This window comes from Camelus bactrianus, chromosome 12 (genome assembly GCF_048773025.1).
Source record: "Camelus bactrianus isolate YW-2024 breed Bactrian camel chromosome 12, ASM4877302v1, whole genome shotgun sequence".
In the NCBI taxonomy this organism is placed as follows: Eukaryota; Metazoa; Chordata; class Mammalia; order Artiodactyla; family Camelidae; genus Camelus; species Camelus bactrianus.
Window position 1 is genome coordinate 45,888,864 of NC_133550.1, and position 17,077 is coordinate 45,905,940.

General features: G+C 35.6%; 1 protein-coding gene across 3 annotated transcripts in view; it reads left to right on the forward strand.

Annotated features, from left to right (window-relative positions):
- Nucleotides 1-17,077, forward strand: part of LOC123616141 (alpha-1,3-mannosyl-glycoprotein 4-beta-N-acetylglucosaminyltransferase C) — a 588,644-nt gene that overhangs the window by 564,975 nt on the left and 6,592 nt on the right. For all 3 annotated transcript variants that reach the window (XM_074375319.1, XM_074375321.1, XM_074375320.1), the window contains 2 exons: nucleotides 11,424-11,576; nucleotides 15,542-15,689. In XM_074375319.1, the coding sequence (XP_074231420.1) occupies nucleotides 11,424-11,576; nucleotides 15,542-15,689 (301 nt within the window). The remainder of the gene's footprint in view (nucleotides 1-11,423; nucleotides 11,577-15,541; nucleotides 15,690-17,077) is intronic.

Consider the following 17,077-nt stretch of genomic DNA (forward strand, 5'->3'; position numbering starts at 1 on the left):
CTAGTCTTCCTTATTTGTAATGTGAGAATAATCGGAAATATATTCTTGTTTTACCTCGTGAATTTTGTGGAAGATTAAATAAAATCTGCATCACAGCCCTCTGAATGAGTTAGTATCACCATCACCATCATTATTCCTTTCTCCCCCAGCACAACTTAAAACAGCCTTTGTGACTATAACTTTTCTTAGCACTAACTACTGTGTTCTCTCTAAAGTAGTTAGTTCCGTGTTGCTTTTTATTGGTTCCACTCCAGTCAGGCCTTTTCCAGATCACTGGAAAGAAACTAGAAATCTATAACATAATGATATTCTAAAAGAGAAGTTGGTAAATAAAGTGCATATCTTAGCTTTAGTGTTGAAAAAGACTAGACTTTCTTCCGAGTCTTCATCTCAAGTGTTACTATTTTTATAGTCAGTGGCAGAAAACCTCCAGTCTGTCAATGCTGCACATTTTCTATCTGCATTGAAGCTTAAAGGAATCAGAAACTAAATCTCGCTGGTCATCATTGTGAACCCTATGAAACAGTCTAGTCTCTATCATTTTCCACTCTGCTACCACCTCTAGCTACAACTTAAGACATTAAAAAAAATCTCAAATGGAGAAAACAATTACATTTGTTCCTGTCAGTATCTAAAAATCTGAGCTTTTTGTACAAAAGGTAATGATAATCATGTTTTGCAAGACCCTTTTCATTTCCATGGCTTCCTGAAGCTTTTGCTATGCCAGCAACATCCTTTCTGTTCATTGGAAAGTACTGAATACTGCCCTGAGGGCATGTGAAGCCTTCCACAAAGCACAGTAGAAAAAGAAATTGGGCAAACATTAAAAAAGGCAAGCCAAGCAGGTCAGATGCACATAGTGGCACGTGGCAGACAGATGAACCGTTGACAGCAAGACTTCTTTCATGCTTTCCCTGAAGCGAGGTTGAGTGTTGGATATAAGCCCATGTGATTAGGGGAATGTAATTTACTTTTGCATTCTGTTGATTTAAAAATAGACTATTAAATTTAATACAAATTACAGTTTAGTGCCTTGAGATTACTGTGCCACGTTCATTCAGATGGACAGGAATATGGTTTTCCTTTTTCCATCCTTTTATACAGGCTGTGGAGTAGTTTGCATTGGGAAGTGTGATTTTACCCTAAAGAGCTGGAGGGAGAGAACTGAGCTCATTAACATTTGGTAGTTTGTTGCATATAATCCAGGTAACATTCCAGAAACATGATAGCATGCACAGACATATGCACTCTAAGCAAACAGCTCTACTGGGTAATAATTCACTTGTCACTTTATATCAGCATCAATTCTTTAATAAATGAACATTTTTCTTGACTTGATGAAAACTAGCACACAGACTCCCCCACAGTGTCTTTCCAAGAAAAAATATAATAGTTTGTACAACCAACTCTTTATCTGCCTCTGTGAGCAATGATCTGAGGTAAATAATAGATATCCATAGTGTTACAATGACAGAATCTTTATTCTTATACATATGTATGCAAGGAAGTAAAGATAATAGTCTAATAAGTCCAAAGACAATCTGTCCCCAAATTGCATGGTTTCTAAAATTTTCACCATACCTGAATTCTGTTATTAAACAGACCAGATTACATCTGTCTGAGACTCCCCAGTGCAAACTAGTTATTTTGCTACTGGTCTTCTAAGTGTCCACAGTGTCAATATAAATTTTTTTCTGCTACATTTCTTAAATATCCCCAAAGATTTTTATTTATCTCAGTTATAAAATATTTCAATCCATTAAATAACAAAACTAACCACAAGTGGCATTAACCTCACTTCTCAAGTAAATTATAAAACAAACAAAAAAGAGTCTATGATGCTCTGATAATGGACAAGGCCAAGTTTGATGTGCTCATTGCGTTTTTGCAACTGAAGAGTCCAGGAACTACAGTGTAGGCCTGGGTCATGGCAGGGAAGCTTTTAGGCAAGCTTTTACACGTGCTGTGCTGTGGGAAGGAAACACAAATATTCACAGGTTGATAGTTTTTCCCATAGCTCCAAGTCCAAGATTTCCACAACGCAAAAATGCACATTAAAAAAAAAAAAAAAAACCCAGCATAGTAGTTGTTTGCTATCTTTTTAAAAAACACTCCACTAAGTTTTCAAATAATATGGTAAGAAGTTTTAAAAATGTTTTACATATAAGAAGCTCATAATCCAAAGGAAAATAAGACAATAGAAAGTATTGAGTAAATTAAGAAAAGTGTAGATAAAATAAGAGTTCAAACAAGTGAAAAAATAATTTCTGATGGAAAACAAGGCTCAGAGAAATCTTCGTCAAGAATGTAACATTTTGGTGACCTAAAAATTAAATTCCAAAATGTGGGCATTGGAAAGAGAAGAGCAAACCCATGAAGATTAGAATGTGAGGTAGTACTTTTCTTAAGCTGATGCCCAGAATATACTTAGTTTAAGGAGGAAAAGGGGATTATGTAGCAAAGCACATCCACACACATAACAATTTGTAGTTAGGTCTCTGAGAAACAAACTGTGCTGCACCAAATAATATCCTTTTTTGCCTTATGTGCTTGTAAATGGTTTGATTCCTAAATTTCACTAAACAGAAGTAGGGATTCCAGAACTAACATACAGATTGGTTTTCACTTCCACGTTACTCAGCTTTAGCTCTAATACAGGGCTGATGGCACTCAGTGTTGAATTCCAAAGGAGAGTCCGACAGACCTTTATGAAGATCTGCTACATTTCCTCAGGAGCTATGTTCAGACACAGGGATGCTGATGTTGGTGTTAGGAAATGGGACAGTTCCCCTGGAACTACCCCATCTGCGCGCAATGTTACCTTCCATAGCTTGGATCTGGCCTCAACCAGAGGTTTTGCCAAGCAAGTCCAAGTCTTGTTAGGACCAGGCCATCTTCCTATGGTTCAACCAGGTGCACTCAAAAATTCTTCTGGTTCTGAAATTGTTCAGAGGTAGGAGATTAGGTGATTTCAACCCTGTGGCAAAACCTGAAAAACACAGGCGCATCAGACTTGTAGGATAGAAACTTCCTATAAATGTATGAACATTTGTTTCTGAAAAAGGTACTATCCTATCTGACTGGCTGTTCTACATTTTGTTCATTTGCACACAGCAGTTCATCAAAGATTTTGGACCCCAATCCAGAAAGGATTATTATGCTTAAGTTTTACCCGATCCTTTCTGTTCACCTGTCCATCCTCCAAGCAAATCTAATTCCTTGGCTATTTTCCTGGACTGTCTACAAGACTGTCACCCATTCCACCTACACTTAACGTAGAGTTACAGCAGTTTAAGAGCTGCATTTATGAAGAAGAGATGTCGCCCATTTCTGTGGAGTTGTGTCCCCACAACCACTCACACTCCGATGAGTCCAAAACAGAGAGACAGTCAGCCTTACAGAGCTTCAAAGTGATAAAGTTAGTTGGTCAACAGTCTTTGTGATCACCTGTTTTGCACTTTTAAAAGATGGGGAATTGCATACAAGTAAAACATTAGGAGAGAACACTTTCAGATTATTAAAGGTTAGAAAGAGGACACTGGAGTTGGCAGCATGGATCTGCTAAGTTGCCGTCTTGAAACTCTCTGGATGAAACTGCTAAGGTTTCAAAGTATTTCTTCCTCTAGTTAATGCAGTAGTTGCTGAAGCTCCTGTTTCAAGCAATCCAAACTTCACGGTAGTGGCAGCTTTGCAATGTGCTTCTCCAAGTTATGTGACTTTGGATAAAGTCACAGCCTGTATAAATTTCAGTGTCCTCCAATGGAAGGTGCCAGGTCTCTGCCTTCCATACAGTCCAGAAAGGTGATGCGGGCCCTCAGTTATATTCTCTGCTGGTCTTTTGGATCCTCTTTGGACTCTAGGTGATTGGCATGACCTCAGCATACACAGCCTATAGGGAGGTAAAGGGAGAGAATGCCTGAAGCACTAGGGCTCCCACCAAAGTGGACTCCAGTTCTTCTGTTATTTCCTGTAGGAAAAGACTTTTTTTTTTTTCAATTTAATATAAAACTGCTTTTATTATTGCAAAACAGTTATTTTACCTCAGGAGTGGAGAGCAGAAATCAGACAGGATAGATGTAAAACCTGTAGCTTTGAATCAAAAGAACTGTCCAGACCCTCTGCCTCTTCTACCTGCCCAGGTGTTTTGCAGCTTTCTTCCTAGTGTCGCTTTCAGAGTACAAATAAAAGTGCAACTAATTCTGGAACTTGAAACATAAATACATGAAATGCCTTTGAAGAGATACTAGGTGCCTTTCCCCCATTTTCCCGAAGAGAATTACTGAACAGGACCAGCTGGATTTGTCTTCCGCACAATTTTCCCTACATAAATCTTGGGGTTCCAGTAGCAGGGAAAGTCCGGGTCTGAATGCACCTGCTGGTTGAGCTCTGCGCAGCGCTGAGCTGGCTGTGCCTCTTTGCTAACAGGAGGTTCACCTTGGGGCATTGTTTTATCATTGTGATGACTCACATGATTGGTGGACAGCTTTCTTGATTAATGCCGGGGAGCACAACAGGACCCCATTGTTACGTTTCCTCTACTAACCTCGCGGAGCAAGCATCTTCTGAATACTCCTGGGCTCAAAACGCATCCTGCCATCTCCTCCAGTGCGGGGTGGGGGGGGGGGAACTTCCGGTTTAGAAGCACGAGGCGTGGCGGAGGGAGGGACGCCAGAGACGACTTCCAAACCCGCTTCCGGTTCAGGGGCTGATACTTTAGAAACATTATAAACAGCGTACAGGTAGGAAAAACCATCAGTGATCTATTGCTGTTGTCAAAGTTGAAGTATTAACCTGAGTTCCAATAATGACAGTGAGAACTGGATGAGAGAAATGGTGGCAGGTGAGAGACTGAGGACTCGAGACAGGGCTTTCTGACTGTGGGAGAGCAGGAAGTAACTGTTATTACATTTTTTCAGATGATGTGACTAGGAGATTAGAAAGCTAGGCCTGCCAAAAATGAGACTCACAGGAGGAGCAGGCTGGAAGGGAAAATCCTATGGTTTCAGATTCCTTGTGTTTGAGTAGTCAGAGGGAAATCTACATGGAGCTAATAGTCATTATTCAAAAACTGGAACTAAATTCAGAAAGAAGTCCTAGCTGAAAATCTAAATTTTGAATTTTGCTCAAAAAGTGTTTGTAGAAAAGGTCACGTAATGCCAAAAGTTTGCAAAGAAGGAAAAGAAGAGAAGGCTGGATGGAGCATTGGGGAAGAACCATACAGACGGGAAAGGAGATTACTAAGATAGGCTTGTGTCCTTTTTGATGATGGTTTGTAAATTGAGAAGATAAAATTCAGGTAGCATCAGTATTAAATACTGAGAAAAAATAGTACCTTCTCATTGATTTACCTGTTTCATTGTCAGTGACCACAGCTCTATTTATGTATATATAATTATGTGTGTATAAATGTACAGGAATATTTGCTACACTGTTTATAATTTCAAACTTGTATGTGAAGTATATGAATGTATAATAGACATTTTATATGTGAGTATATTTATCCACATATTCATATATAATAATCTTTATGATAAGAATTATAGAGTAAAAATTGTGTCTTTCCATTTAAAAAATGAATTCTTTGGTACGGTGTCACATCAAAATAATATGAAATAGTTATGTATTTGAAGTTTGATTTTATTAGTTTCATATATATGAATGTTCAGCACCTCACCTGTGTCTGCCCTAAACAAAAACTGATGAGGTCTTAGTGAACTGGATGTGACAACTTTGCATACGTTTGGGGTGGGGAAGTGGGTTATTAAATGTTCTTATTTCCATAACTGTATGCAGAATCAACAATGTTGTACTATAAACAGCAGTGGCCATGGAGCTGTTTTTGAAAACACTTGCAGTAAAGCTGCTAAACAAAACATGTTCAGTGCTTCCCATGGTACGTGCAAAAGATAAAGCATATTGTAACATATGTTGTTAACAGATGAATCTCTGGTGACATTTAGGGTATATAAAGATGATATATCAACTTGAGAAAATAATTCACTCAAGCCATGATAATAAACATTATCACTTTCCTAAATAAAACTAATCTGTAATAATCAACCCATTACCTTCGAGGAACACGTTTAGTTTTTGGCCTCTTGACCTATCTTGGATTGTGAGTGTTAAAGTTTCCTAGTGTTAGGAGTTTTGACTTCTTGACTCTTCTGTAATTTCATATTTAGGAAGTTGTTCATAGTGTTATTTAGTTGTATTTTGTTGAGAATTGTGGCATAAAGCATAAAGTGGCCTTAATTGTGTAAGATTATGCTTTTATGGCCTATATTCACTGACATTTTTTATCAGGATTGCAACTATGGTATCTCATGATACTTGCTTAAAATACTTCGCTCATTCCTTTTTCATTAGCCTTAATGAATTACTGTTTCATGTATCTTTCTTTTGTACGGTTTAGAGTTTGTACAGTCGTATGATTTTAAAATCATACTCTTTTTTTTTTTTTTTTCCAAATTTTCTCAATACTGTGTCCTTTAAGTGTGACTCCACTAATCTTTGAGACCTTCCTTACTTTATGGAACAACAAAAGAATAGTTTAATCTCACAGTTCCTTCCCCTCAACCTGAAATCAGCTATTTCCGTTTTCTTGTCAGTAAATTTGTTTGACATTGATCTGTTTTTTCCTTTTTTCTTTTTTTTGAATATTTATTTGTACTTATCTGGACCCATGTGATTCTATGTTTGAGGTGAAAGAGGAGTTTGGATAGATTGTTAGCTTTTTAATTTTTGTTTGTTTTACTATGGTGTAGACTGATGTAGTTTTTAAATAAATGACACATATTTTATTCTGTCTTTTCATCTTCCGGTTGCTCTGATTTGGAATCCTCAGCCAATTCTGCTTGTCCTGGTGGTTATTGTTTTTGCTTATATATAAATTGAACATTGTACTGTTATATTTCTTCTGGTTATGCTGTGAGTACACACTGTAGAAGGTTTATTTGTGCTCTGACTGCTTTGAATGAATTTTGGAGGATTGGATATTAAAACTTGGGTGTCCACTATTATTCTTTAAGGACTTTTTCATTTCTTATTTTGTCAACTCTTTAGAATCACATCCCAAGCTCTGCTGTGCTTACTGTTTTGTTCTGTTTTGTGTCAATACAGGATGCACAGCAGTATTATCGTTGAAAACATTATTTTTACCCCTTCTTACACCACTCAAAACATTATATATCTCTCACCTCCTCATATTAGATTTGTGTGTGTGTTTGTGTAGATTTAATCAAAATGTTGCTTTCTGCTAAGAAAGTTAAATTTATATTTATTATATTATTTTTATTTCATTCAACAGGTCAGTATCACAAATTATTGTCACATATGTTGATAGTCTATTGGAAACAATATATTTAAAATATTATATGAGTAACAGTAAACTGTTTACCAGTAGTGGCCAACAGCACAGACTCTGCAGTAATTCTAAGATTTAGTAACTGGAATCATCCCTAATGGTGATACCTCGGGAAAGCTTTGTTTTTCTTCATTTGTAAAATAGGTCTAATCATAGTTATTAAAGTTTGGGCATTGGTATGAAGGTTCAATGAGTTACCCATGCAGAATGTATTTCCTAGTGCTTAGAAGTATGTACTAAATATTAATAGAAATTCTTATTATCTTTATATGTAACTAACTACATTTGAACTTCGCAGTTGCAGTCTGCATCACATCATTTACATTTTCTCTTTGTCTCAAAGGAATAGAATTAGAATGGACTTCTTGACTTAGTATTTATATTCAACTTAAAACATTCAACACTCAGAGCACCCAGAGACATAACCATAAAGCATTATATGTCTTTAAATCTTATTTCCTTGAAAAAAAATGCTGTATTTATGCTTTTATGTCCAGGAAATAAAATGTAGTTTTATTTTCCAACAGACAGTTGCTAATTTTGAAAATTAAAAGTAACTTTAAATAATATTAATGCATATATGTGCTTTTAAAAAAATTAAAATTTTTAAAAAATATAAACAGGATTGCTGCACTGAGGTAACTGTTACCTCTTACAGATTGTATCCAGTTTATTTTACAAATATAAATGCTTTGCAATACCTAAGCTGAGTATTTGCTTACAAATATGTATTCTTGGCCTTCGGACAGATTTTGAGAAGTGTAATTGCTGAGTCAGAGGGAATACATGTGTTTCATGCTACTGCCAAGTCTGCCCAAATTGACATTTAGAAATATTGTACCACTCACGTATGATTAGATTCTAATCCTTGGTAGTTTCAAAATTCAGATTAAAATCTTTTTTGTTGTTTTTCTAACCCATTTTATTACTTAACCTGGATCATAAACTCCCTTGTATATCACCAAATATGCATTTAGGGCAACACTGTCAATGGCTTCAGTCTGTTCATACCACAAACTATTCAAATATCTTCCATTGTTACTCATTTAAAATATTTCTACTTGTTCATTTTTAAACAAATTTGTGACAAAAACCCCTTCCCATGCATGCTGAAATAATTCCTGATGACAAACTGTGAGAAAAACCCATGGGCCATGTGGAGTCTTGGTTCTAAGAGCTCTGACACTGAGGTGGCTGGATCTGGGTGGAGGTGAAGACACACAGCACGATGGGAAGTTCAGGCACTTGTGCACAGACTACCAGGCTGTTTCCTCCAGTAGTGGCTTGACTTGAGGGCTCAGATTTGCTACATGGTTGATGGGCTCTGAAATCTCTGCTCCCAGCCAACACTCAGGCCTGTGCCCAGGCACCAGCATTGCGCTGTCCTTCCCAGAACTGGACTCTGCAGCCAAGAATCTCTCTGGAAATCACCTGTTCTACTAGCTGTCCCCCTTTCTAAAATTTATCAGAATGTGCACCTTTATCCCAGTCCCTCAACCAACGTGGATCCCTGCAACATCCATCCTCAGTGCTTTTATATTCATGCTTACAGACCTGAGTCCATATTTCAGCCCTATCTGGAACCAGAACCGGAATGTGTAACATAAAGTTCCTACTAACCCATGGTACCCCCAGGGTAGGTCCTGGGTCCCCTCAATTCTACCTCTCCCTTCCACCCAAACCCTAGTCATGTGCATGTGCAGTGTGCCTGGGGCATCCTCTCCTGGACCTGAATCCAGCGCCTCCTAAAGTACAGATGTCCTTAAGGGCAGCACCAGGGTTCCAGGACTGGCTGCTGAATATAATCAGATGAGCTAGATCCTACTCCAAAACAATCCCTCTCAGATGACTCTGAGACTTCTGCCCGAGGCATTCAGACGCACAAGAATTGCAAGAACAGATCTCAGCTGCATCCAGAATCTGAACCCAGTAAGTGGCCCCTCTGGCTCGTTGGGGTCTGGCAGCCCTAAGAGATCATCATTCTGTTGAAATTAGCCACCAAGATGGAGGATCCATAGCTCTAATTTTGCTTCTTATGCCTGCTGGGCATCCTTATGCCCGTTACTGCTGCAGTGAACACAAAGGGGTGCCTTATCCTATGCCAAATCCAGAGAAAAATCTTTTACAAATAGAAAAAGATTGTTTTATCTGTAGAATCAAGATCAGATTATAGTACAGTACAGAATACAGAACCAGACAACAGCATTTCACTTGTAATGTTTCGGTTCAAAAGTGCTATGTAAGAACTTTCTTACTGAAAGAGGTTATAAGTGATGAGTCTGTAAATACATTTTTGACCCAAAAGTGCAAAATTATAAAGTGACTCTATTCTAGAATTGTCATCACAAATCAAAAAAAAAAAGAAAAAGATAAAGAAAATATGATTCCCCATGTGGTGTGGTATAAAATATTAATGTGTTAATGTTTACCATTAACCAGTTCTTCTTTATTTCTGGGTTCAAAGGAGATTATACTTCTCCACACCCTTGAAATTAGAAGTGGTAATGTGACCAGTAGTTATGCCAGTGCACTGGGGGTAGAAGACCATCAGCTCGCCATATGGAAGAAATAAAATAAAATCATTCCACTACATCGTATAAGACACAAAGATAAATTGCAGGTGTATTAAAAAAACCTGTCTATGAAAAACAAACAAAAACCCCAGAAGAAAATAAAGGAGACTTCCCATATGACATTTAAGATAGGGAAGGATTTTTAAGACATTATACAAAAAATCCACATCCATGAAATAAATTTGACATTAAAAAACCACTGTACTACAGATACCATACAAAAAAAGAGAGAGAGAGAGTGAAAGAAAGAAGGAGAGAGAGAAAAGAAAGAAAAGAAAAAAATACAAGAAGTACTTGGGGAAGATATTTAGACATTTTCAACATAAGCAAAGATAAGTATATATGTGCATCTCTACACACGTATTTGATAAATCTCTCACAAATCAACAAGAAAAAATGGCCAAAAGGAACGGGCATTAATTCTTACAACATTTCTTTCTCCCAATTCCTGATACTCTTTCATGCAATTTATAAGGATTCACAAATGCTTTCTTGCGTTAATTCATTGAAGGGACCTTGTTAGCCAGCTCTGTCCTAGACATTGTTGTAAAGGTTTGGGGTGCAGTTTTTTTTCCTAAAGTTCTTTATGACCAAAATACTTCACCCTAAAGCTGAACCCAGGAAGACCCAGTACATAACTCAAAGTGGCACAATTTCCAGATTATAGTTGATTTTAGACAAAATATGATTCAACTAGTCTTTTGATCATTCCAAGTGTGTTATATAGTATATTATATATATAAGTGATCAGTAATCTAAATGAATTTGTCGTTGAAAGACATCACAAAATGTAGTAGAGTGAAGAGGAAAATTGTTAGGCCTCCACTACTCTCACTGACTCTGGTGTTGCCTTTTTGCAGTCTGAAATCATTATAAACAGCCAGACCTGTAGGTAGTAGATCAAGCAAGGCAATGTCAATTTGCCACTTCAGGATTTACTCTAATTTAACAAGAATTACTGGAAAAATAAACAAAGCGATTGTAACTCTAATATACGTGTGGACTCACCCCCAAAACTTTGACTTCCTTTGTGCTTCTCTGTCTTTCACCCGAATTCCCTCCCCAATATTCTTTTCCGTGCACCTACTCCCAAGATCAATATTAGGCCCATAACTTCTAGTTTTTTCCATTTTCATTACATTATGACATGAGAAGGTAGATGTGACCTTTATGTTTGCTTTTCTCTTTTATTTTTATTCTTTTTCATCAAAGGACTTATTATTTTCTTACATTACTGTTACCAATGTTGATTTGTTCAGAAATAACTGTGGTTTTATTTTATTTACTCAACATCAATATAAGCCACTGCATTATCCTTATGTTGATGTATTAATTATCTGTGCCAACTTTATTGTGAAATAGGAAATAATTTTGGTTAAAACAATTGAAGGGTGAGATTTTATAAAGGTCTGGCTTTCGATATATATGATGAAGAAATATTTGCATATAAAATTAATTGTTAGTAGTTCTGTGCCTCTTTTCCACAGGAGAGAATGTTTAAATTTCACCAAGTGAAACATATTTTTGAAATACTAGATAAAATGCGATGCCTGCGAAAACGTTCTACAGTCTCTTTCTTGGGAATTCTTGTCATTTTCCTTCTGTTTATGAACTTGTACATTGAAGATAGCTATGTTCTGGTAAGTCTTGGAGGTTGATTTTTTTTTGTTCAAAATAAGTCTTAGGTCAAACCAGACAGTCTATTAGTAGCCTAACTTCAATCCCATCCTATTGAAATAACTTTAGTTTGAGCAAAATTATAACATGCATATTTTCTATCTGGCTACTTCTTCTATTAACTATATATTACCAACATTACAATTGTTTTGGTTTATGTTGCAATGTTTTCTTTGATGCTACATATACGTACAGTGGTTCAAATATGTACATCTAATTACAAGTAGGCTAATCACCCCTATCTGAATTAATATTATGTAAAATCATTGAAACTTTTTAGCTTTAATTTGAAGTACATTTCATCCTTGAACAATGTAGGGGTTAGGGGCACTGACCCTCCACACAGTCAAAATTCTGGGTATTAACTTTCCAGTCAGCTCTCCATATTCATGCTTCTGCATCAGCAGATTCAGCCAACCTCTGGTTGTATAGTACTGTATTATGTATTTATTGAAAAAATCCATTTATAAGTGAAACTGCACAGTTCAGGCCTGTGTTGCTCAAGCGTCAACTGCAGATGTAATAAATAAAATTTCCTTAAAGTTATTACTCCTTATTTTCTCTACTTTTCTATACTATTAAAATTTTCAAAATCCCATTGTCTAATTAATGATACTACTTGTGCTATTTTGTTAAGAAGTTATAGTTTATTACAATGTGAGACATCTCATTTGGATTTTGAAGAACCGTAAGTGACCACCATGTTAATATTCACTGAAAAGTAATACAGAACCTCAGGAACTAAAAGTATTAATGTGAAAACTATTCAGTAGGTTAAAAAAGATAAAATTAGTAGATAATTCATGAATGAATTTTTAAGTAAATTATGAGAGTATGCAAAAGGATATATCCTGATTATTTCTATTTTTTATTGTTGTTATAATTATGACATAATTTCATGTCTGATGAGAATAATATGGACATTATTGCTTATTTACTTTTTCTATCTGGATTGTGCTTAAGATATATGGGATAATTCCAATCATTATGCAATTATTCTTGTTCACATATTTCAGAAAATCAAAGCCTTTGGACAGATAGAAAACTGGAAAATAATTTTCATCATGCAATCATGCTGAAAATTTTGATTATTATCTTAGCTAAAGAGAATCTGACAATAGTCATAAAGACCATTTCCCAATAAAGTATTTTATTAATTGAATATGACTTATTAACTACCTACTATTTATTTGCTAGGTAGGATATATATCTTGTGAACCAACCACATGATCTTAGTTGGTACAGATCCTCTTAGGTGGTCTTCCGTAAGGCATTTTGCTTCCTTTAGCATTGCCCTTTAATGGTAAAATTTTGCCAGAGTCCTAGATCTTGACTCTGCCAAGGCCTTTTACTTTCAACTATAGGTCTTAATCTTTTGGACTCTTCATTCTACCATCCACAGCCAATTCACAATGGGTGAAGTCAGCACAGTTAGTAGAATTTGACTAGGCATGACTTAGGTAAACATCGGAAACTGGAGAAACTTACTAATGATATGCATTTTGGATTTTTTTTAACCTGATTATTAGGTTTATGAAACTTACTGACAGTAGGGCAAGGCCCAGCTAATCTAGCTATTTTTTCTTAATAGAACTAAAGATCATAAACTAACTAGAGGAGCTCTTGATTAATGATCTAACTTTGTAATAAAAAATTTATTTCTTGCATCTGTGTGTACTGGTGGAAGTGAATCGCATGCATGTTGTAAATCAAAAAATGGTCTTGGCAGGATGCTTTTATGAGACACTTTCAAGTGCAATTTCAGTATTTCACATTACACAGACAAAAGATTATTGTAAGCAACAAACATCCTTATATATTTTTGAAATAGAACCTGTTTAAATTCACTACTAAATGTATAAAAAGTAACAGAGTATACATGCATAAGAAGATCAAATATTATTGCTCTGTTTACACATTTCTGTCTAAACGTTGGTCCTAGCTACCTAATTAAAAAGGTGTGATTTAATGAAATAGCTCTTACTAAAGAATTTTTTCTCAATGAAAATTTTCAGGCTATAGTGGCCATATATCTCATCAAATTTGCAAATCGTCCCAGGTACAGAAAAGAGATTGCTTCTTCACTTTAAAAATTGATATTATTTTAAAATACTTATATTACATTAGAAAAAATGAATTAAAATTGTTGGTAAATACAAGCACCCCTTATGAAAATTCAGTAACAGTATTTTTATTAGTTTAATTTTTCACTATTCACTAGATGATGTTTTCTACCTAAATTGCATTTTGAGCTAAATTTTATCCCAAGGCTTAATATGTATTTGAAATATTCTTTAAATCATTCATGTAAAATTACATTAAAATTGTTCTTCTAAAAGTGTTTAATATCCATGGAAAACCGGCCTCCTACAAGGATACAATGCGGTTTCTTTCTAATACTTCTCCTTTTTGACCCTTTTATCTGTATTTATTTCATTTCTCAAAAATTATCTGACTTAACTTTCTTTCTTGACTCCAAAATGCCACAATGCATGCAATTTTCTAAGCAGAGATATTAGCAAGTTTTTCTTTTTCTGTCTATTTTATTTCAGGGAGAAATAATAGTTACAATTCAGAGAAATCAAAGAAACAACTACAATAGTAAGATCTTTGGAATTATTCATCACATCTATTCTACTCTTTTGGCTAGAAAATCCATCAGTGGCCCAAAATATTGGGCAAGTAACAGTTTAGTGTATTGCTCACATATTAGGGGCATATGTGCCTTTCAGTGGGAAAGAAAGGCAAGTTCAGTGTAACAGACAAATAGTATTACAAGGCAAACTAAGTAGAAGAGACACTGCATGCCCAGTCGACTTAGCCTCTCGGCTGTGAGCATCTTCAAAGTAGCCACTGGGGTATGTCTTTAGTCTGTAACTAGTCCATTGAATTGCATTCCCATCCAGAAAATGATTGTCATAAAGCTTTGTCTTATTACTGAGAAATACGCTACAGCCAAGTAGCTACAGAAAGAAGGTGTCCAGGGAGCGCCTGGTTGTTCAGGTAGATGCCTCTGGAAAGCAGCCAACAAGGCTGACTCAGGTGAAAGCTGCATTATTTATTTATGCTGAAAAGTGTGAAGAAGCTTGTTCCTGAGATTTTAATAAAGTGCTTTCATATAAGTTTCATTTCATTCTATATTCTGTTATGTCCTTCAATCAGGATGAATATACTCTATCTTCTCAAAGAAAAAGTCTGGATTCTTACATGTTCAAGACAGAATTCTTAAAGAAATATTCAATATCCTGCACTTCCCTTAGAATGTGATATCACATAAGAACAGAATGGTAAAATCAATTCAGTATTGTGACCACTGTGATTTTTATAGCTATTTTTTCTAGACTCTATGGATTATGGACCATTACATTACTATTAAAGTAGTTGATGTTAAACTGACTCTCCCATTACCTTTTGGAAATCCTACATGTGTTTATTTGAAAATTTTGTTGATGTTTTATAGGTTTTCAGAGACACAAAGATGAAAATATTTATGTGTAAAGAATTTAAAATAATCGGAATCCCATTTATAAGAAAATTAGTGTCCAGGGTTTAATTTCATAAATTTTTAAACTCTACAACTTACAGAAGGCAAAAAAAAATAATAATAATTTGAATTTTAACATGAAGGCAGTGGGAGTTTTCATATAGATTTTTCTTTAATCGAAAGAATGCCATTTTTAATGTATGCTGTAGAAAAGCAATTGTAAGTATGGTATAAAAAGTAGAATATAGTGGAGAGACTGGAGCAGAGGCTCTAGGTAGGAATTCAGGTAAAAGATAATGGTCTACAGCTTGTGGTGCTAGTAACTGAGATTTATATAATACCCACATTACATATCAGATCCGTACGTTTACTGTGTAAAGAGAAAGTCTATCTAATTCACGACCAACTATTATTTGTTTTCTCTGCCTCCTTCTTGGCATTCAGGAAGGAGACAAGCAACTTATAAGAGAATCATCCACACATCAACCGAATCCAGAACGCTATGTACATACTTTCAAAGATTTATCTAATTTCTCAGGAGCCATCAATGTCACCTATCGCTACTTAGCTGGCATGCCTTTACAAAGAAAGCGTAAGTATCAGTACACTTTTCAAAGCAAGAACAATCAAATCTTTTGTTTTAAAATAACGATAACTTGCTTCATTTGTATCGCAATCAAAGTTTATGGGCTTGACTAATATAATGTGTCCTTTTGGAAATGTTTCAGTATTTCTTCACAAATTGCAATGACTCCCCAGTCCAGTTCTACTCATGACAACAAAAAAATTTTAATGCCTAATTGTGACAAACTTTTTAACAGGTTGCTGGGGGCCATGTAGAGAACCTAGGAAAAATCAACTGACTTTAAATTTTAAAAATTATTCTCATAGTGGTACATTTTCAACACGGGTTGGGTTTTTATGACTTGCCACTAGTTTGAAGTAGTGAAAGTCGTTGTATCCATTTCCTAAGGTGCTTTAACAAATTATCAGAAACTAGGTGGTTTAAAACAACAGAAATGTATTCTCTCATGTTTCTGGAAGCCAGAGTCTGAAATCAAGGTGCTGGCAGCACCACACTCTGTCCAGGAAAGGACCCTTCCTTGCCTCTTCCAGTTTTTGGTCGCTGTCAGCATTCCTTGGTTTGAGGCAACAAAACTGCAGTTACTGCCACTGTCTTCACATGGCCTTCCCTGTGTCTCTCCATCTGTTCCTGCTCTTATAAGGACACTGGTTAGTGATTTTAGGGCCCAATCTAAATTCGATATGATTTCATCTTGAGATCCTTAACTAATTACATCTTCAAAGACTATTTCCAAATAAGACCACAGTCTGAAGTTCTAGGTAGACATGAAATTTTGGAGGAAACTATTCAGCGCTCTATAGGCACTTCCCTGTTAAGAAGTGTTTATGCAAGTGAGTTTGTAATCACCAGCTTGAGGAAATTGTAACGATTCAGCTTTCTTTAGACCTTTCTTTCTTCCATTTCAAATGTCTCCTGCTCTTAAACTTTCTTCTAACTGCAAAGACTGCTACTATTTTTTTATCTCCATCTGTTACACCACCTTTGTTCAAACATTACTAATTCCTTTCCATGCTAAGTTTACAAATGTGTATTAGCAATATACCAACTGCTTTATGTTAAAAAGGCAATATAAAACAGAGGATAAGATTTCCAGGTCCATCCGTGTTACTGCAAATGGCATTATTTTATTCTTCTTCTTTTTTTTTTTTTTAATCTCTGAGTAGTAGTACATTGTGTAAATAAAATAATGCCATTTGCAACAACATGGATGGACCTGGAGATCGTCATTCTAAGTGAAGAAGTCAGAAAAAGAAAGAAAAATACCAGATGATATTAGTCATACATGGAATCTAAAAAAAAAAAAAAAGGGAAAAAGAGGACACTAATGAACTCATCTACAAAGCAGAAACAGACTCACAGACATAGTAAGGAATCTTATGGTTTCTTGGGGAAAG